The sequence below is a fragment of the Gadus morhua genome, chromosome 18, assembly GCF_902167405.1.
Source record: "Gadus morhua chromosome 18, gadMor3.0, whole genome shotgun sequence".
NCBI lineage: Eukaryota > Metazoa > Chordata > Actinopteri > Gadiformes > Gadidae > Gadus > Gadus morhua.
The window spans coordinates 21,401,833-21,424,476 of record NC_044065.1 but is presented as its reverse complement, the minus strand read 5'-3'; the positions used below and the strand labels follow the sequence as shown (position 1 = coordinate 21,424,476).

Here is a 22,644-nt window from a genome sequence, read left to right as displayed (position 1 = left end):
GTAAAGGTTACTTTTAGTTTATTGTCTTAAAAGGGGGAGATGTAATGTGATTATGTATGGACGTATCAGTATATTACGGAGTGACGTGTTTCCGGTCACGGGTGGATGAGTTGAACCAGTTATGAAGAGACGCTCGAATGAGCTCTGTATTAAGATCTGTTAACCTTCTAATAAATACCACGACAAGTGACGCAACGTGTGCGTATCGTGACAAATGTCTTTTAACACTCCGTTATGATTGGTTACCCTCCGGAAGAGCATGTGGCAGCATTACCATACATGGAAAATCCGGATTGTTCTACGTAGATAAATCCCGGAATTTGAACAAGTGAATCGCGACCGGTAGCGCTCTGCACAGCCACCCCAGACGGTCAGCAGGGAACACGTCTAAATCCATGTACGTCATTATTTGACACTTTAGTATGGTTAAATATGACTATAAATCATTATAACAACGTTTATAGGCCATAAAAGTCGAAAAAGCATAAAAGGTGCTCGTTAACATTCCGAGTTGGACTTGAACGCGTCAATTAAAAAACACCGCGCATGCGCCCTCCCCTCACTTATTCCTCCGCTGCAATGTGCATGTACTGACGAAATCAATCGCAAATATTTTTACTTTGTGGTAAAGGATCAGTGACATTGTGCTACCATGACTCCAACGATTCCCGATCTCTCAGCAGAAACCGGTAAAGAACCATGAACGATGCATGACTACTGTAAGAGGACTGAACTATCAAACCACAGTCCCTAGGCTGTTGGCTCAGAAAGTTTGGGCTCCACTGCCATGTGCAACATTATGTACTCATACTTTTTACAGTATATATCTACTTATACTCTACTTACAGATGAGGGGGAAAGCCTTGAGAGTGGCCGAGCGTCCTAGTTTATGTGTTCATGTGTTCATGTTAATGACCGGAATATGATCATAAATATCACTATTCATAAGTGTCATGAGCCTGGATCTGAACATCTGGGCACGTGACGTCAGACATGCAAGACGGTCACAACACATGTTTTCGAGGACCCTTGATTGTCGGTATACATTTTAAAATGTATATATTTGGATGAAGGGACTGTGTTGTGACTTCCACATGATGACACATCTTAATGAGTAGGTCAGTCGGTGAACAAACCTGTTTTAGTCTCCGCAACAGCAACAGCTTTGTCAGACTACATATCAACATCATATAACATCAATCAAGATGTCTGAGTACATTATTTAGGTAATCGTTTATTGTTTGCCTGTACGACTACTATTTTACCTGAGAACACCTTTGTCCCCCTGTTGTTTAAAGGGATGATTCATTTGCTTTTACCTCAAGTTTATTCAGTAAAATCCTTCAATGTTGATGTGATGGACACAAGACCTATGAATGAAAGGTTCTTATGGGCAGTTCAACATGGGAGGATTTAATAAGCACACATGTTGCAGGAGTAGAATGAACTTTTGTATTAATGCCTGACCCTTTTAAAGCTAGGGAAGACGATTTGGAGAAACCAGTCAGAGCAAGATAGAATCTGAAACTAGTCCACCTCCCTTCAGCCTCCCTATCCTCCCTGACTTACCTAGCTTTAAAGATGCTTCAAACGAAATGTTTAAATTGCCAAACAACAATATAATGCAAGTAGTCCTATTAACCCTAGTAGATGGAGTAAGGTGAATTAAATGTGTTTAATTACTCCATACAAGTATTCAAATCAAACCACTTGTTCATGACTTAAAGGCACCCAGTGCAACTTTCGAGGCTTAAAAATAAACATTCGATTTCTAGTCTTTTTTACACGTAGTAAGTTTCAATAACTCCATACCATTACATACCGACATTCAAGCAGCAAAGATGAGACGTCGTTGTGTGGTGAGAACTGATAGAAAATCGATAACAACAACAATGCAGCCATTTTCTTTATTTTTTGTAACCTACAATAAATAAAGCAGGCTTCCAGTCAATGGAAAAACGGCTTCTCCCCACCGTCGATTGTTGTTGTTTACGATTTTCTATCAGTTCTCACCACACAGCGACGTCTCATCTTTGCTCCTTGAATGTCGATATGTAATGGTATGGAGTTATTGAAACTTACTACGTGTAAAAAAGACTAGAAATTGAATGTTTATTTTTCATTGAATGTTTACATAAAGTTGCACTGGGTGCCTTTAATAAAAAAAAATATTTTTATGTTTCATAAACATTGCAGTGTTTTATGATTTTGCCACTATACGTATGCTCAAAAGCAATTTTAACAAAAAATATACTGTGAATACTGCGATAATTTGGCAGTCAATGTCAACGTTTATCCACTTCTTGTTTAAAATGTGGGTCGAGAGAAATGCTAAAAAAGGAATCTTCTCATACAAATATCTTTCTTAACAGAATGTAGATGCCCACTGGAAATGGAACTCCAAATGGTGCTGCAGGAAAGGATAATGATCCTGGATGGCGGCATGGGAACAATGATTCAACAGCTGAACCTGAAGGAAGAAGATTTCCGGGGGATGGAATTCAAAGACCATCCTTGCTCTCTGAAAGGAAACAACGATATGCTAAGCATCACAAAGCCAGATGCTATCTACCAAATACACAAGGTACACACATAGCCTGAGTTATCTGCCAAATACACAAGGTACACAGCCTGAGTTATCTACCAAATACACCGGGTACACAGCCTGAGCTATCTACCAAATACACAAGGTACACACACAGCCTGAGCTATCTACCAAATACACAAGGTACACACACCGTCAAATGCACATACAATTTACCTCATAATAGAGCTATAAGATAAACCTATCTAATAATTGGGATATCTCTTGAAAACAGGAGTGTCATTTCTATCGTTGAACCGTGTGGAATACCGGAAAAGGGGAATATTGAGTAAGGCAGCAGCAGCTTGAAGAGATGTATTCAGATGTAATTAGTAGTCGTATGAGTATTAGTACGGTAGTAGTAAAATAGAAGTGCCCTCATTCTTTATCAGTCATGATAAGCAAAATAGAAGCAAACTCAGCTTCCAGTAATACCTTAATTAAAGCCTGCATTGAGGTTTGGAGTTTATCTGAAATAGTGTTCTCTGGGTGTAGATTTTCAAATAAGAACCTCCAAATGAAGCAATTTGGATGGTACTGCAAACACGAGTGTCTGCTTACCTTTGGTCAGATCAAAAGTTTCACACTTGGGTTACATTGAGAAGTACTGAACTGTTGCATGTATATGCATTCATATAAATTAGGTTGTGGGACGTTCTCCTATATTTGCAAATCAAATCCCGAAAGACCATCTTGTAAGTCAAATTTTTCGTTAACCTTGTGAAATAACCATCCTACAAGCTCAATCCTGTCACAACTTGCCAAGGTATGCATTTGTGTCTGAACCACCAGAGATTTGGACCAATCAGCCTCCTATTAAGACTTAGGGCTGATTATGGTTCCACGTTCACGAAACGCAATGACCACTCAGTCGCCTCAATGTAGTCGTGAACTTTTATGGTTCTGCGTGGTAAAGAGAGAACAAATAGTTGGTCTTTGTCTGTGAAGGCTATTACTTACTTTACAATTGGTCTACTGTTAGAATTTTGATTATGGTATTGATTCTAGCAACTTGAAAGCTGAATACGACATCAAACAATGTGCAACAAAAACAGAAGATTGGCTTCTAGTTGGTCATTGTTGTCCTTTCTGGTCATTACATTCAAAGTCTATGATGACCGAATACGAAACGTCCCCACTTTTACAGATTACTAGTGAGTAAAAGAAAAGTTTACGGCTATGAAGGCAAAAGTTACATGTTTTTCCTCTTCAATATAGACACTAGCCTTTTCCATCATATACAGTAGGCTATAATATCCTATATTTTTAAATAGTATATACAATAGTTAGGCTGTGCACACCGTTTAAGGAATAACCTAACCTGGTAGTCCAATCAAATACCACAAAACAACATGAATACTTGCAAAAAGTTATGTAGAAATACTTTCTGATGTCTTGTGAATGTCCAACATATAATGAAGCTTAGCAGTACTCTAGATAATATAGGCTGTTAGGGTTGAGTCAGGAACATCTGTTCACTACAATTTTTTCATGGGCATCAGCGGGCGCAGACCAAAACCCCTGCTGCTCCCGTCTTTAGTGACATGTGCCAGATCGCTGGGATGAGCAGCGTGAATATCCATTGAATATCCAAATCTAAAAAAAGGACTTTCAAATGACATTAAGTGCTATTGCGATGTGTGGGTGTTCTACGACACCAGCACATTAGCTCTCCACTGCTTTACATTTCACTTTAATTCGTTCATGTCGAGATGCTCCTGGCGGGCGTTCAGTATAGTAAAACCTGCAGAATGTGGGGGAGATCCACCTACTCCACCTTTTGCGACTGCAAGAGCTTTATTTGAAGTATGTGCAGTATATCCTGCTTCAAACGTTGTCAAAAAAACATATCGCTATTAGATAAAATGTATTAATAAGATGTTAAAAAAGGACTACAAAGCGTTTTCAATAAATGTTTCGGTTTTTTAGCCGGAAGTAGGGAACTCCTGGTGTGTTTCATACAATTTCTCTGTTTTAGGAATTTTTATAATCTAGTCAGAAATGTCTATAAAAAACGTGTTTTGGGTTTTAGTAACAGTAAAGGGCTGATTATGGTCCCACGTTCACGCAACGCAAGGGGGTTACGGACCCCTTATGTCCTTGCGGACCCTCCTTGCGTCCACCGCAAGGGCCTGACGTGCGCCTCCCAAAAATGTTAACCTTCTGTCGAGGCGATGCAGCAGCAAGGGCTGTGATTGGTCGGCTTACTAGAACCCGACGCAGAACCATAAAGGTTCACGACTGCGTCGAAGCGTCTGCGTGTTCATTGCGTTGGGTGAACGTGGGACCATAATCAGCCCTTAAGTGTTTGGCCTATTCGTTATAGGGTCAACATTTCCGTAGCGTTGAAGAATGGTTCAGTCTTTCTTTTATACATGAATACATTGTTTAGGATACGTTATGTTAATGAAAAAGGGGATATAATAGTCAAGATGAAATTGCATACGCAGGCAAAACTTTTTCTTCTCACCTTTGCATTTCTCTGCAGGAGTATCTTCTAGCCGGTGCAGACATCATAGAGACCAACACATTCAGCAGCACCAGCATCGCCCAGGCAGACTACCAACTCAGTCATTTGGTCAGTATTCCATATTCACACACATCCTGAGGCTGTGTTGATTGTTTCTATATTGTGTCTTATTTGTAAATGGATTCACAGCCACCACAGATCACTTGGCCAGCCCCACCATCGTCTCTTTTAACTATAATCTCTGTGCATCACAGACGACATGGTGTTAACTTTTTGCAGCTGGTCAAATGAATATTGTTATGTTCAAATGTTAATTTAATCGTTCTGTTTTTCAGGCATACCGCCTCAACAAGTCATCTGCAGAACTTGCAAAACGAGCAGCCAGTGATGTCACCAAGCAAACAGGTAGCTCCTAGGACTGGTTCAGGATTATAAAAGAGCTAGCCTTGTGAAGCCAGTCTGGATCCGCTCCACTCAACCTCCACCCATAATGAACCACTTAACTTAGCAGGTTTTTCTTTAATGAAAATAGCAGCGCTATAACATTTGCTGATGTTTACTTTGAAAATATGACACAAGGGCAAACTTCCCTTTTTCTAGTTACAATGTTTAGTTGTTTTTGTCATCAAAGTTGTGTTTGGTCCCATAAAACTATCATAAACGGGTTATCTAATAGGCTTTGTGCCACAGAGTGTTTACACACAGGTTTGACATACAGTAGGTAAATCGTTTTGATCCAATCCTTCTGTATCAAATCTTGTGGCTGTATGGTAGGTTGGTGTCTTTCAATTAAAATTCCTTCTTCTATTCCTTCCCGCTGATGTAATAGGCTGAGTCTATTTTCCCTCATGGCTACGGAGCCAAGCGGTTGATCATTTACCTCCCTTACGGCAGGGGAATCTATTGATGGCTTAAGAAAGCGCAAACTACACCCAAAATGGAGGAGCCGGGGGAATCCAGTTCCACCTCATCAAGTCTGTCAAGACAACGTTTACTAGCTGACTTTCAAATTGATATTCCACATAATTTAGTGAATTATGTGGAATATAAATAAAGTTATTTGAATTGATCCTATCAGACAAATGCAACATTTCCTTTTCATTGCACACTTAATGAGTTAAGTGTGGAAACGTAGTAATGGTGGAAACCTTTCGTCTGAATCCTGCAGCTACTGTCCATAGTCCCACTGTTAAGTCAGCGAACATCAGACCGCCTAGAGGCAGGTACTGGTTCTCCTCAGCCAAGTCCTCCCTGGTATATAACATGATAATGACAAAGTGCATGGTGTGGCGTAGGCTTAAATATGATATGACCTTTAGCTTAAATGTAATTTTAATTGCAAACATGAACCATGACAAAAAGAAAATGGCAGTACCAAACATAGTTTTTTGGCATCTCTAGCACGTTGCGTTTCATATGGCCCTTTATAACTGATTAAAGTGCTGTATCAAAAACTGATAATGTTTTGTACATACAGCAGCACATCGTCTTTAATTGCTGGCCTTTTAAAACTACTGAACCAATTCCACACACCTGTAAATTAAGGCTTACAAAAAAAATCTAAGTAATTTAATACTTACGGTAAATCCACTCAGGGGCGAATCGAGATCGCGATTTTATAACGATTTGTCGTGCAGGCCTAGTGTGGCGGGTTGAAGCGATGCCAAGATGTTTGACCAAGATAAAGAGATACAGAATAACATAAAATGCCTATATCTGACACCGGAGGAAGAGATTGGCGGTTCCTTGTGACATGTTTTGATTGGTTGTACTTGCTTTCGTTATGTCCTCAGGAAGAAAGCGTTATGTGGCCGGAGCCGTCGGTCCAACCAATAAAACCCTCTCTGTGTCGCCGTCGGTAGAAAGACCTGACCTCAGAAATACTAGTGAGCCATTCAAAATAAATAAATAATGCATGCAGTCTTCTATCCTAGTAAAGTGTGTAAGATCCAGTGCTTATCTCCCCAGCTTTCGATGAACTGGCAGAATCCTACTCGGAGCAGGTCAGGGGTCTGTTGGATGGAGGGGTTGACATCCTGCTGGTGGAAACCATCTTCGACACAGCTAATGCCAAGGTGTGCTCCCCTGTCTACGGCCTTCTCTTCTCTTTGATATGTTGCTCTGTTTCCAGATTTAACACTGAGGACATAACCAAATATAATGCTATGGATTGTTATGTGCTTTGATAGACAGATCTTTGTTTAAAGGTAGAATATGTTGACTGAAATAAATCTTAAAATACCCAGGATATGTCATCAGAGAATAAGCAAACATCCTCATCCTCATCCTCATCCGCTTATCCGGGGTCGGGTCGCGGGGGGAGCAGCTCAAGCAGGGGGCCCCAGACTTCCCTTTCCCGGGCCACATTGACCAGCTCTGACGGGGGGATCCCGAGGCGTTCCCAGGCCAGTGTTGAGATATAATCTCTCCACCTAGTCCTGGGTCTTCCCCGAGGTCTCCTCCCCACTGGACGTGCCTGAAACACCTCCCAAGGAAGGCGCCCAGTGGGCATCCTTACCAGATGCCCGAACCACCTCAACTGACTCCTTTCTAAGTAAAGGAGCAGCGGCTCTAATCCGAGTTCCTCACGGATGGCTGAGCTTCTCACCCTATCCCTAAGGGAGACGCCAGCCACCCTTCTGAGAAAACTCATCTCGGCCGCTTGTACCCGCGATCTCGTCCTTTCGGTCATCACCCAGCCCTCATGACCATAGGTGAGGATAGGAACGAAGATCGACCGGTAGATCGAGAGCTTTGCCTTGCGGCTCAGCTCTCTTTTCGTTACAACGGTGCGGTAAAGCGAACGCAATACCGCCCCCGCTGCTCCGATTCTCCGGCCAATCTCACGCTCCATAGTACCCTCACTCGCGAACAAGACCCCGAGGTACTTGAACTCCTTCACTTGGGCTAAGGACTCATTTCCTACCCGGAGTAAGCAAACATGGCAAGTCAAAATACTGGCTTCACCGTAAATAATGCTATCGACAGTATGTCCTCCTTTGAAATCTCCGTTCTCAGTCAGAACAAATCAATATTCTCAGATTACACAGTTTGATTTGAGTCATGTGTTGACTACATACAGACATTGATACAACTAATACTACTGCTTCAATATATAGCACTGAATCATAGCGGAAGTTCAACATGGAAATGTTCCGAACTTTTCTTGAGGAAATACTCTCAAACTCTTAAAATAGTCTTGAATATCCCTGCCTTAGACTGAGCCTTTATATCTACCAAGGGAGCGTGTGCCCTTCCACCTACCCTGCTGCCCTGCCATGTTTCTACATTAGCCCAGAACAGACAAACAGCTCTTCTTGTGAGCTATGAGCTTTAGTTTTACAGACTATTTAACTAAACACATTTATAAATCAAAACATAAATTGGAAGGGAGTGGTGAGGAGGGGTATTCAGTTTTTTGCAATCTGCAACATCAACGCTAGATACACTAAATCCTTCATACTGCACCTTAAACCTTTTCTTGAGGTACTTCATTCATGATTTAAATGTATGCTTCTGTTCATTGTCATGCTGGAATACCCAACCTCGCTTCATATTCAACGTCTGGACCTTCCAACATCAACCTATAGAATTACTTGATGTTGGTGGAACCCATTCTCCCTTCCACCTGGGCGAGATTTGGCAAAACAATGGGACTGGATACTGATTGATGAGGTTTAAATGCTTGTACCATATGGAGCTTATGTTTAGCTGTGTTAACAAATGGAGCACAGGCAAAAACTAAGACAAGTTCGGCAGCCTTCACAGCCTTCAGTAAGCCATTCAGTTTGAAATACTAGCCTGTCTTGAGAAAAAACGATCTTGTGCGTTGACATTAAGATATTCATGTTTTCCTTCTCTTCCCAGGCGGCTTTGTTTGCCATCGACCTACTCTGTGGAAAGAGCTACGCACCAACACCACTTTTTGTAAGTTCGAATCAAATGTTTTATTATAAATTCAGTCATCTTGACCAGGGTTCTCAACCGCCGGGCTGCGGGCCAGTACCGTGCCGCAGAGCATGGGCCATCGGGACGTAGAGATAGAGAAGACAAGACAAAACAACAAACCATACACGCCCAGTTCTCCCCAAACTCAAAGAGTTTAAGATATTGATATTGACAGAGCTGTGATGTTCACTATATTAGTCATCATTCTCAAACATGTCCCTCTCTCCTTTTCTGTATTCTGAAGCAACTTGGACCCCTGTTCATTGAATTAATCCTGAAGCATTGTTCGACCATGTTTACTAAAGATCAGTTTTAGAAGATATTGATATCGATAGAGCTGTGATGTTCATGTGGTTTGGCGGTGTTGTCATGTGTATTTTGAAAGGAGGGGTCTCTGGGGGGGGGGGGGGGGGGGGGGGGGTGGGTCATGATAAAATATTTTGACAATGAAATTTGTATTTTACTCTGTGGAAAAAAAATGGAAAGATTGATTATTTAGAAATAATTTAAATGAATTGTTTTGTCTGACTGTGGACCCCAAAAGACCCTCTTAAAACAATAACTGAATTATCGTTTAGAATAACATGGAATAGTATCTTGTGATATATGTATATCGTCCAGTCCTAATGTATCTATATATTATCAACTCTAGATTTCAGGGACGGTTGTGGACAGGAGTGGGCGGACATTGTCGGGTCAGACGGGTGAGGCCTTTGTGGTCAGCGTGTCACACACCAAACCACTCTGGTGAGTTCCTTTGGACTGGGTGTTGTTAACGTGTGACATGTTAACTTCTTAATTTCCAGACAAGCTTTGTTAGCTTGACTTTCTGACTGGAGTCAATTTGTCTGCTAGTGAAAATATACTCCTTTTTGATATTTATTCGCTTTCTCAATGACTTCTGCAGGGGAGGTTGACTGAGCAAAGCTATAACAATATGATCGTAATTTACACCAATTTTTTTTTTTTTTTTACAAGGTCTCAGGCTAAGGTGCTGTAATTGAAAAGCTATTATTTGAGTGCAATTATTTTACAATCAGCAAGCTATCTGTAGGGTGAGTGAAATGGGAGTGGTCTTACTTAGTACACCCCCAGCTCCTGTCTGACCTATCAAGGCCTCTTCTCCCTGATTGGCCAGAGGAATCCATCTTGCCTGTAAACCACAGGCAAGGCAACTGTAGCTTTTTTTGGGGATATTTAGTATTTAACCTACAGCCCCTTTCAGGCTCTTATATGTTTGCCTTTTCAATATTGTCGTTGGGCGATAATGAAAAGTTAATAGGATTAATAAATTATAAATAATTGTATTGAAGACCGAATATTGTGGAGTTCAAAATCTCAGATTTCAAAGACAACGCTTGTCAGCATATGTAAAATGGAAGGAAGCAGCGCTCATTTGAGTCTAACTTAACCAGATTTTCTACTGCATTGTGGGTAGTAATAATGTTAATATTACCAATGTTGCTAGTTTAATTCACTCAAACGGCAAGCAGCTTGTACCAATGACAGAAAGGGGAAAACCTTGCTTCAAAACCTATTAGGAGATGGAGAAAGGTTTCCTTAGAGGCATGCAGGGTGTAACCACTTAGAAGTGTTATCTGAAATAAGACTATACAAATCTGGTTCACTATAAAAGTGGTATACGTTTTTAAATTTTCCATTGAAAACACAACTTGACATTACCGAAAAACAGGCCTTAACAAAATAAAATTCCGTAACAAAGCATCACCTTCTCTGTTACCGCCTTGTTGCGTCATTCTGTTTTGAGCATTGGGTAGCCGCTACAAAGTTTCCTGTATGGGAACGCACGCCCGAGGGGAAATCAGTGAGCGGGCGTAGCCGAAACACTGAGCCTCTTCCCAAGAAGTCCCTCAGTCAGAACGCATCTTATGTGAGTGATGCACCATTAGTATAGGGGCGATCAGACACTTATGATGTAGGGAACGCGGAAAGAAATTAGCCGCAATGACGACGCATTGTCTGATCAGAGATGATCGGCCGCCTGGTTTTCCTTTAGAAATACATGTGTCAAAAGTCTTTAACTTTCACCCGTACCCTTATCCCGATATAGTGAACACTATACGGTACACTGTTTAGAGGTCAAGTAAGGCAGGGTTAAGGGCTTATTGGAAGACTGCCATCTGTCTGATTGTAACGTTGGAGCAAACAAGTCAACACACCAACCCTCTTCTGATTCAAAAGGTTGGGTGTTCTTTAGTATAAAATGGTCACTGCAGGGTTTTATTTACATAATAAAATATATGACCTGGGTTTTAATGATTTACAGATGATTTACCATTTACAGAAGTGTATATTAGTGTTGAATACATAAACTCAAAAAAATATTTTCTGTTGCCTTTTGTATGCATATTAAATTGCAATATGAGAAAGAAGTATGTCAGTGATGATTGTGCTGTTCTTTCCCTTTTGTCCAGTATTGGTCTTAATTGTGCGTTGGGGGCAACAGAGATGCGGCCTTTCATCGAGGCCATTGGGAAAAGCACCACTGCCTTCATAATCACCTACCCAAACGCAGGTAGACAGATTCACCTGTGTCATCATGTTTCTGAGGTCTGAGGGGTCAGAGGTGTGAGGGTTCAGGGGTCGGAGGGATCAGAGGTCGGAGGGGTCTGAGGGTCTAAGGGTCTAAGGGTCTGAGGGGGCTGAGGGTGGTGGTAGAGGTGGATTCAGGGATTGGTACAGTTTGTAGTTAATAAACCTTAATATAAACCGTGACATTTTAAATAAGCTGGTAACCTGGTTTATAAGGACTAGGGATAGTGTTTACTTGGAGACTCTCCCTGAGGTAAGCAGTTAATGCACTGAGGTGACTGTGGACTGGCGGGTTGTTGAAATTATGGATCAGTGGTCCAGGGATTGGATAGGTTTGGTCAGTGAGTGTTCACCACCCAAAAAGGAAAGCCATCTCAAAGTCATATCTCTACACTATCTAAAAAAATTATCTAAGAGAAACTACTGTCCCTCAACTTTAGCCTCTACTAACTTAACTAACTTTCTAAACTTGCTAACTTTCTGTCAAAATATTTGACAGAACTCTGTCAATGATTAGAACTTTCAGTCAAAGTCATCCCTTAAGTCTGTCTTTACGTAGATGTGTGCGCCTTTGGGCACGACTAATGTACGGCAGATTTTGTGACACTACCTGGGAGAGACGTCTATCCTTCTGGGCGAAATCTCTTCTCAGGTTTCAAAGAGTGTAGGGTCAAACTTACCGAATTTCTCCAGAAGGGAAAGCTCAGGGAGGACCAAGAGCTTGAAGAGCGCACAAGCTCCAAGGGGTCGTGACAATGGATACTTCTGACATTTTAATTTTCATTGCGATTTTTATTATTTTGGGAGGGCATTTTCTCTTACGTCTTCATCTGATGGGGCCAGATAACTCCATGCAGCCTTTTGTTCATTTATTAGTAGCTGGATTAACTATTTCACAACACCTATTCTCCTTTTTCAGATGTCACCAGATAATAAAGAATCTTCTCAGACATCTCAGATACTAAACTATATCAAATATAAGGCAAATAAAGTGTTTGATTCAACATTTATTGTCACCTTATTCACTCAAAGGACAGGTTTGTTAGGAACCCAGGTTCATTGTTGATACTGAGATGTTTGTTGAGGTATAGATCAGCTGTGGTTTTGGTTCATCTCACCAACCCTCTCTGTATAGACGCAAAGTCTACAGCGCGATGGCAGTTGGCCATCACTAGACTTCCCTTATATTCCAAACAAGGGTTATCATCTACCATAGCTCTATCTTCGTTTTGTCCAACCCAGGTAAGTCATACCAACAGTCATGGCTCTGTAGCTTTCTCCAATAGAGCCAACAAACTCACAAATCCACAATTTTCCATTCTGTGTTTACTTGACACTTCCCCACGAGGCAGCCCATTGCAACTGCTGGGTTGAAGAAATACAAAATCCAGTTGTATCCAACGTTCCCAACTAAAGGACTGGGAACCAGAGGGTCAGAAGATCCATCATTCTAACACATGATATTGGCCCCCAGGGGAGGGTGACCAGTAAGGGACTAGGTCAGAAACTACAGCATCAGGATGTTCTCTGGATAATGATCTGTCTTCTTGTGTAGGCCTTCCCAATACCTTCGGGGGCTATGATGAGACCCCTGAAGTCACCGCCTCACATTTAAAGGTGTGTGTGTGTGTGTGTGTGTGTGTGTGTGTTTTAAACTGGAGGGCTTGTCAAATGTTTGACCGTATATCCTCTGTCTCCCCACTCTGCTGTAGGACTTTGCCGTCTCTGGCCTGGTGAACATCGTTGGAGGCTGTTGTGGAACAACCCCAGAACACATCAGGTCACTCCTCTTTCTATTATAATGCCTATGTACCAATATTCTGACCCTAAAAGGTTAATAGCCCGATGTTACCCCTGATTGTCCCTAATGTCTTTTCAGGGATGTGTTCAGAAACATAAGGTCCCTCTAGCCAGTTGGCTGGTTGATCTTTGTGCTCTCCCCTGTTGTCGTCCCAGTCATAAACATCAACATGACATGTTGGGACGTCTCCGACGGGCACCGTGACCCCTCTGACTGTAGTCCTGTGTTTGGGCTGGTTAGCGACAGCGATCTTTTCCCAGAAGCAGAAACAACCTTGAATGTGTTTGTTTCTGCAGACACTCTCGCTCTACAGCGATTACACAATACCTGTCTTTTGCCAATTCTAATTGTCTTTGTGATCCTCTTCCCTGTAGGGCCATAGCTAAGGCTGTGGAGCACTGCAAGCCCAGACAGCCACCTCATAACGTACCTGAAGACTACCTGCTGCTCGCAGGTAGTGTGTGTGTGTGTGTGTGTGTGTGTGTGTGTGTGTGTGTGTGTGTGTGTGTGTGTGTGTGTGTGTGTGTGTGTGTGTGTGTGTGTGTGTTAGACCCCTTCCCTTCTTGCAAAATCTTGTTATATCTTGAAATTAAAATTGATTGTATTTACGTTTATGTCATTATGTACACACAACAACCCATGCTAGCAACCTCTGTTGTTAGTACTACCAGTAAGCTATAGCTTGTAGTTAGGTGACCACACCACTCTCTGCAGGGGGAAACGTGTCTGACTCAGTCCTCGGTTTGTTTCAGAACGGAGAGATTGGAGAGATATTAAATGTTTTTCGCTTTCATCATTTGTTATTGGCCAAAATATGATATTCATACCGAAGCCAATGTCTGTGTATATGAGTGTCTCGGTTTTTAGAATCCAACCGGTCTCGATAGTTTGACATTGATCTGGGTGCCCTGGTCGTTGTTCCATGGGAACAGTTTCACAAATTGTACCTCTTTTTACCTGGTGTGCCTCTTGGCCCTTTTCTAGGACTGGAGCCTTTCAAGATCGGCCCCTATACCAACTTCGTCAACATTGGTGAGCGCTGCAATGTGGCCGGCTCACGGAAGTTCTCCAAGCTCATCATGGCAGGAAACTACGAGGTGAGGAAAACAGCACTGTCTTGTTTCCTTTCAAAACTTTGTTTTAGGAGGAAGTACCATCTATGTTGTTCTCGTTGTCTTCTGAATCCCCTCCAGGAAGCGGTGAACATTGCCAAGGCCCAGGTGGAAATGGGAGCACAGATTCTTGACATCAACATGGATGAAGGAATGCTAGATGGTCCCAAAGCCATGGCTCGCTTCTGCAATCTGATCGCCTCTGAACCGGACATAGCACGAGTAAGAGTTCTCATAATGTTCTTAATAATAAATATAACCGCATGCGGATATTAATGGGGTCCGAGCAAAACTTAAAAGTCAAGAACACACTAATGGAAGATATATAAATATGTCATATAATTATGAAGGAAAGATGTTGATGAAGATGTTCCACTTAATGCAATACTGTGCCTCGGCTTTCAGGTGAGCTGCAAAGCAATGGCCGAATGTCATGTTCAGCTTGTTCATAATGCTATAATCGGGATTCTCAACCTAAGAATCACCTGTACAAGGCATTATCCCATTGAGCCACTCATAAACCTTAACTGCAGCCTCATTCACATGGTCAAAATGTCTATTCAGATAAGCATACAACATCCAGAAAACTCCAAGTCCACATTTCTCAAGTGAATTAAGGGAAAAAAAATCTTTCAAATTCTGGGGAAATTAAACCTTTGTAGTCAAGAACACTATCGGAAGAAATATAAATATGACAGAGTTAATTATGAAGGAAAAATGGTTAAGGAAGAAGTTCCCCTTAATGGCATATTGTGTCTTGGCAGTCAGATTCTTGGAAACAAATGAGCCGGAATGTTTATTGCCTGATGAATTTCAGGTGCTATTAAATGTTGTGTTTCTTAAATGAGTGGCAATGACATAATGTCATGTTCAGCTTGTTCATAATGCTCTAATCAGGATTCAAACTCTCAACCTAAGGATCACTAACCCTAACCCTCATTCGAATGGTGAAAATGTCGATTAATAAGCACACAACATCAAGAAAACTCCAAGTACACATTTCACAAGAGAATTAAGGGCTTTCTTAAAATAGTACAGATCTGAAAATTTGCACTGTTAATGGTATCCACCTAATGATAGCCGTATGGTAGATATACAATAAAGTGTTCATTTAGGCATAATGGGTTGAGACTGTGGACGTTTGGCTTTTTTATGAAATTGTGGGAAAAGTATAAAAAATTTGAGTAGAAGTCCAGGGTGAAAAGGATGCATCTGATTTTAGAGATTGATATGGTGAAAGAATTTTGAGTTCAGGTCAATCTAATAAGGAGAAATAAAGCCAGTTCTTAATTTTTATAGTGCCAACTTTGGGTGCAGTACCACAATTTGGGTTTATGGGTAGTGGGGGGTATTGGTATCCACCTAATAATAGTCGTAGTTTTTTTTATACAATAACAAAATCATATAAGAAAAATAGGCTAACTGCTCCAACTTTATTGGCTAATATTTCTCATGATTTTTTACAATAGCGCCACCTTTGGGTGCAGTACCACACATTTTTAGTAGATTTTTTTTTCGACTTAGGGTATAGGCTGCAGTATGACTTTTACAGAATTTGAGGAAAAGAAAAAAAACGAATAATATTTTTGGGGTTTATTAGGTGAGTGCTGCAGGCACTCCTTTAACAATTCTTCACCTGGAGATTCCATACCAAGTTTAAATTAGCAATCTTTGCTTGGAATCAGATCGAATCTTATTTGCAGTATTATGATTTTACAAGCTCGGTGTCTGGTGATATCATATATGCGCTAAAAGACCTCTTATGGACAAAAGTTTCGCCAAAGAGAATGGAATTGAAATCTTCAAGATTGCCACTTCAAACTATGAACTGTATACTTCAAACATCCAATAGCGAATGCTCAACTATGCTTTCCTTTTTTGCTAAAAGTAACGCAAAAGTACCAAATAGTGTGGGACAAGTAAAGGCTTTTCAGCAATGTATGGTTAACAACGTTCGCTCACACAGAAGACTGTTAGACCTGTTGTCAGACCTAGTTTAATTTAGCTTTTTTTTACTTCGAACATGTTCGAGAAATACAACAAAATAAACGGACAAACCAGCAAAACCAATGAGAATAGTCAAAACAAAAGTAATAATGTGAACCGAACATGTCCGAAAAGGAGTAGGATGAAGCATATGCTTATTTAATCCTACCCCTTCACCACTACTCAATTAACTAACTAACTTATCTTTCTCCCTAAACATATTTATTTGCATAATACAAATTTACAAAAAATAGAAAACAAATATATAAACCATTTATCATTCATGAAAACACGTGATTATTAAATCCCTTCTTCCTCCCTGTACCTCGTGAAAACCATGTGTTTGTACCGCTTTTTAAACTGGATCATGCTTGGACATTGCTTGAGCTCCACACCTAGTCTGTTCCGCAGCCTCACTCCACAAACTGAAACACAAAAACTCTTTAATGTTGTAGTAGTAGTAGTTCCTGTACTAGACCTGGTTTCTGTGCTAGACTTAGTTTCTGTACTAGACCTAGTTTATGTACTAGACCTGGCTTCTGTGCTAGACCTGGTTTCTGTACTAGACTTATTTATGTAGGTTTTTATCCTGGAGACATGAGATCACGCATGACATGTTGTTGTATACACCAGTTTGAAAATGTGTTTTGCTTGCTGCGTTTTGCCAAGATTCTTTATAAACTTGGTCCAGAGATCTCTGGGCAGGAAGTTACAGGAAGCCAATATTATTAAAAAATAGTTTTTTTACATGAGTTTTAAAAGAACTAATGCAAGCACTGGAAAATGAGCCTATGGGATTTCCAGTATCTTTGGCATTTAACAAACTTAATTTCAGGCATTGTATTCCTTACCAGCGAACCTAGTAAAATAAACAAGTTTCTCTTTATCCACCTCTGGTGTTTGTGTGTAGGTTCCACTCTGCATCGACTCGTCCAACTTCTCCGTGATCGAGGCGGGGCTGAAGTGCTGCCAGGGGAAGTGCATCGTGAACAGCATCAGTCTGAAGGAGGGCGAGGAGGAATTCCTGAGCAGGGCGGCCACGGTGAAGCGCTACGGGGCGGCCGTCGTGGTCATGGCATTCGACGAAGAGGGCCAGGTGAGCTGGGGGAGGCAGGGGAATTTAAAGGGGTCTTCCTGAACCACTGGGAAATGCTGATGATCCCTGTGTGGTTGTATTTTCTGTAGCGAGGAACGCATTGAATCCGATAGCATGCAGTCACCGAAGAGCAACAATGCAACAAGCAACATAATAGCTTGTGCAATATTACAGGACATTTTGCAACTCGAACGGACAAGTTCTTACAGATGCTGTAGTTAAGGTTTAAAGCTGCTCTCTAACAAGCTGCTATATCTAATTTGTATTCATTCTCAATAGGAGTTTTTAACAATCACAATATAAGTTACCGCTTCAGGGCTCCAGAATAACTTTTTTCACTAGGAGCAATGTGGCCCCTAACTGAAAATGTTAGGGGCACACGCGGTAAATCAACATGCCAATTTGATTTTCTCATCTTTTGCACTGTATTACTGATACATATTTTGATAATAGATGCAGAAATTACAATGTGCCATTTCAAATTCAGTGTCACATTTTATTGTGATTCTCACCCATACCAACGTGTGCGCGCATGCGTTCGACGAGCATGGAAGCGACAGTTTCACGGGAGTGCGCCCGCTTGTCGTGCCGCTTGACAGGACGCTGCGCCTCCTCTCTGCCCGCTCCCCTCTCCATTGAGAAAGCTGCAGGTGCGACCAACGGCTCCGGTGTGAAAAGCCCTTTATGGCACATGAAGTCCTGACCGGGTTCGGGTAACTGCGAGTACCCGACGGGTGACCCGCACAATTTGGATATAACGTTGCAAAATAATGTACTGTGTTGGACACGGTTGCGGGTCGGACGCCTGAACAGCGCGGGTCGGACACAGGTTTTGTGTTTGCTACCGAGACTTATCCGGTGCTGAATATGTTATTCAGGAGTGGAGGAATCAACTAAAACAGTGGATGATGTGCTTTTTTTGCACAGCAACCTAAAGCACCAGGCCAAACGCCGGCGTTCCATCGGTCTAATTTTTCTTTGGGTGTGGGTCGGGCGTCCATATCAATTCAGAAATCTTTCTCCTTCTCACAGAGACGTTTACGCTCACTCGATATTTAATCTCTAGGACCCTCCCCCTCCACACATTAGCCACTATAAGTGGCCATTCCCTATCCTTCTTACACTCATTGGAGATCCAGGAAACGAAGCATGAGAGGGAGAGACCCTGAACCAACCTGCAGTGGGCCGTAGGATTCATCGGATTCCCTGAACTATCCACTACGAACTAACCGGACCTCCTTCCCTGAACAACCAAGACAACCTGCAGCTCTGAGTCGACACCAGCTGTCAACACCATGTGCTTCCTCCGCCAAGATCACGTGGCCTCTTTGAAAAACATTTAACTTTGGCATGCCTGTCAAACCAGCCCTTCAGTCTCTTCTGAGAATTCTCAACTCAACTCTCGCGCAGCCTAAAACGGAACTCAAACTTTCTGAGCAACTTCTCCTTGAGTGGCTTCGGTGGAACACATACTGTGTGCACGAAAACCATGTCACAGGACTAAACGACTCCTGTACTTGCTCACGTAGAGCAGAAAGCATAACATACACCCCCTCATCCCAATGACTCCAAACTGTTTGCACTCACCGTGGACTTTAATGTGTGGTGGAAGCACTCCAGAGCTCCTCGTGATGCTGGGGGATATGCACGAGAAAATCATATTCTCAAGCTGCTTCAGCACCTCAGAAAAAGCTCTAGCCTCAAGATTTTGAGAAAAAGAATCTTGAGCGAAGCTCATACAACCATCATTGCTGTTATCTTACCTAGTGGAAAGGCGTCTCGAAACTGTTTGGCAGAACAAGTGATTGTTTGAAGGAACTTATTACCTTCCTTGGTACATGGAAGCAGACCCACACTATCTGTGATTGCTCACTCGGAGATGTCCCCCACTGCTGGAACAGGGTGCAACTGCATAGGAGCGATGGCCTGGTTAGGATTTACCGGTCCTACAGGGCTGTACAAAATCCTTCTTTACCCAGGAGACGGTAGAGAGAGACAAAGGGAACGCACAGCAGGAATGTGGAACAATGAACACCAAAGACAATTTTCTGAATGGGGCCCAGTCCACTGAACCACAGACAGGTTTATGAATGGGACCCAGTCCACTGAACCACAGACAGGTTTCTGAATGGGGCCCAGTCCACTGAACCAGAGACAGGTTTCTGAATGGGACCCAGTCCACTGAACCACAGACAGGTTTCTGAATGGGACCCAGTCCACTGAACCACAGACAGGTTTCTGAATGGGACCCAGTCCACTGAACCACAGCCAGGTTTCTGAATGGGGCCCAGTCCACTGAAGCACAGCCAGGTTTCTGAATGGGGCCCAGTCCACTGAACCACAGACAGGTTTCCGAATGGGGCCAAGTCCACTGAACCACAGACAGGTTTCTGAATGGGGCCAAGTCCACTGAACCACAGACAGGTTTATGAATGGGGCCCAGTCCACTGAACCACAGACAGGTTTCTGAACCACGCCACAGCAGATTAGCCCGTGCAGCGAAGTGGCAGAGAGTTTAGCTGGACAGCTGAACATCGGAGATGGCAAGGCTTTGTTGACCGGTTAATTGCGCTCATCCCAAAAGCCAGGGATAGACCTGGCTTTTAGTCATTAAAAGGGCAATTTGAGTCGCCATTATGATTTATATGCAAGTAGGTAATCTTCAGTAGACACCCCAGGCTCCTACCAGACATGTGTTGGCTTTCATATCCTATTTTTCTGTAATTGCTGTAGAACAGGGATGGGCAACTGGCGGCCCGCGGGCCGCATGCGGCCCGCGGCCCGCATGCCCACTTAGCCCGCACATAATTATAAAAAAAATAAAAATAAAAATAAAAAAAAAATTATAATAATAATTGATCGAGTTACAGAAAACTCGTTCAAGAAAGATGAGAAGAATTCATAGAATTCAAAGGCAAACCCATGCGTCTAGTTTGCTTAGAAGCGATATCAGTCATCAAAGATCCACTTAAGTCGCCACTACAACTACTACAACTGTTTGTTGGGTTTGAGTTCATTGAGTTGTTGCACTTAATGTTGGCCACTGTTTTTCAGTTTTTTGACTTCATTGAATGATGATGTATGTGAGCCCTTTGCACTGATAAAAATACTGACCATTCATGTGGCTGTTTGAGCATGGAAAACATGAAATGAATGTATGTTGGTTCAATTAAAATACCGTACATAGGTTATGATTCTGGACGATTTTTTAGGTAGTGGCCATCGCCAAAATGCACCAGAATACTGGAAATCATCTACCAAATTCAAAATTATGTAGCTTCTCTCAGCTCACGTTTAGTTGAAGTGTGCAGTGACGTGGCCCTCCGATGGTTATGATAAAAAATGTGGCCCTCTTTATCATGAAAGTTGCCCATCCCTGCTGTAGAAGGATGCTTCCAATGGATGTGAAGTGACCTGCCAAATCTTGCCAAATGCTATCCCCTCCCATTATTATAATCATCGTCAATTTAAAGATTTAACGATTATAAAAATCAGTAAAAAGTTTGTTAAAAATAATTGGAATGTTTAAAATAGGCTTTGATCATCGTTGATCTTGTTAAAATGTGACATACAGGTTTAATAATGAACTGAACCACGAAAGCCAAGTTCATGAATCATAAAGTTTTTAGTAACTCAGTTAACTGAAGCAAGCCTCCTGACGTTTCTTAGAATTACAAGAGGGCCAATTCCGTCTTTTATTTATGCAGTCAAATCATAGTCAGTGATATTAAAACTAACAACTAACATTAGTAACGTGACATTAATATCTAAATGATTAATGACACAAAACTCATTCACCTCTAGAAATATCAGTTCATCACTACATCTTCAGACTAAATCAGGCAGTGCAATGCCGTTGATATATTGATAACACCGCTGTAGTCGCTATGTGACCGCAGTAGTTAAGTTTATGGCAGAAATGCAGTTTATTGCCTCCTGGCTGCGTGCACACAGCTAACCATTTTAGTAAATGGGATCCCTTCTATAGGTGTGAAAGCAACCTAAAGCTGTTGTTGTAGTAGAACTCTGTAGTAGAGCAGCCTTTGTCAGCTGTTGCTGGCAGCAGATGCACCCTGAGAATGGGTTATAAGTTGACCCCGCCTGCCTCAATATGAGATGTTAGACTGCTCCCCTTTAGTTACTGACTCATCAGGCCATCTACCCTGATTGGCCTGTGCATCACGTATGATAGGCAGGAACGGGAGGGATCTGAGAGGGACTGGTTCTTTTTGGTTTGGTTTCAAAATCTCTAGACTCTACTGAAGACAATACAGAGTTGTTGTAAATTCCCTTTTAGTGCGTTATATCGTATCGCATATAGATATATAATGTATATATTGTTATTTATATTCAGGCACTTGGGACAGCCCAGGTAGCACCATAGGGTCCTAGAGTTTTACGAGGTGCACAGGTCTACGTCAGAGTTCGTTGCGCCTCGATGCATAACCCGCAACGACAGAGAACAACAAAAACTGTTCCCTGTGTATGCGCTTACTCTCTGACCGGAGTAGCCGTCCTGGATAAAGTGGTACCAGCACACACACGTACATTTTCCAATAGGAGGAGATGGTGCATTAGGATGTGATAATGGGACGATTCTAAATGTTCCTCTCCCTTCCAGGCCACAGACACGGAGCGTAAGATCCAGATCTGCACTCGAGCATACAACCTTCTGGTCCACAAGGTTGGGTTCGACCCCAGTGACATCATCTTCGACCCCAACATCCTCACCATCGGCACAGGAATGGAAGAACACAACACCTTTGCCATCGACTTCATAAGGGCCACCAGAGCCATTAAGGTACGCACAGGCTAACAGGAAGCTGAATGGTGTCTAATATATAAAAATTAGATATTTACCATCCCATTGTTTTTGGTGTGTGTGTGTGTGTGTAGGAGACCTTGCCAGGAGCCAGGGTGAGCGGGGGTCTGTCTAATCTTTCCTTCTCGTTCCGGGGTATGGAGGCTATCAGGGAGGCCATGCATGGAGTCTTCTTGTACCACGCCATCAAGGTGTGTGATTGGTTTGACAGAGTTCCCTAGCGGAAAGATACCCGGACATCCAAACCTCTGTAACGTTTTTATATGCTTTTC

At 42.1% G+C, this 22,644-nt stretch overlaps 1 protein-coding gene across 1 annotated transcript in view; it reads left to right on the top strand.

Annotated features, from left to right (window-relative positions):
* The first annotated feature begins 547 nt into the window (after nt 1–547).
* mtr (5-methyltetrahydrofolate-homocysteine methyltransferase) overlaps nt 548–22,644 on the top strand; it is a 42,226-nt gene continuing 20,129 nt past the window's right edge. Inside the window, exons 1-17 of the mRNA XM_030340406.1 lie at nt 548–689; nt 2,373–2,584; nt 5,073–5,162; nt 5,390–5,459; nt 6,848–6,940; nt 7,023–7,129; nt 8,922–8,981; nt 9,655–9,749; nt 11,438–11,538; nt 13,111–13,172; nt 13,268–13,335; nt 13,731–13,810; nt 14,341–14,453; nt 14,550–14,690; nt 17,365–17,550; nt 22,172–22,351; nt 22,447–22,563. Of these exons, the coding sequence (XP_030196266.1) occupies nt 653–689; nt 2,373–2,584; nt 5,073–5,162; nt 5,390–5,459; nt 6,848–6,940; nt 7,023–7,129; nt 8,922–8,981; nt 9,655–9,749; nt 11,438–11,538; nt 13,111–13,172; nt 13,268–13,335; nt 13,731–13,810; nt 14,341–14,453; nt 14,550–14,690; nt 17,365–17,550; nt 22,172–22,351; nt 22,447–22,563 (1,812 nt within the window). The 5' untranslated portion in view covers nt 548–652. The remainder of the gene's footprint in view (nt 690–2,372; nt 2,585–5,072; nt 5,163–5,389; nt 5,460–6,847; nt 6,941–7,022; nt 7,130–8,921; nt 8,982–9,654; nt 9,750–11,437; nt 11,539–13,110; nt 13,173–13,267; nt 13,336–13,730; nt 13,811–14,340; nt 14,454–14,549; nt 14,691–17,364; nt 17,551–22,171; nt 22,352–22,446; nt 22,564–22,644) is intronic.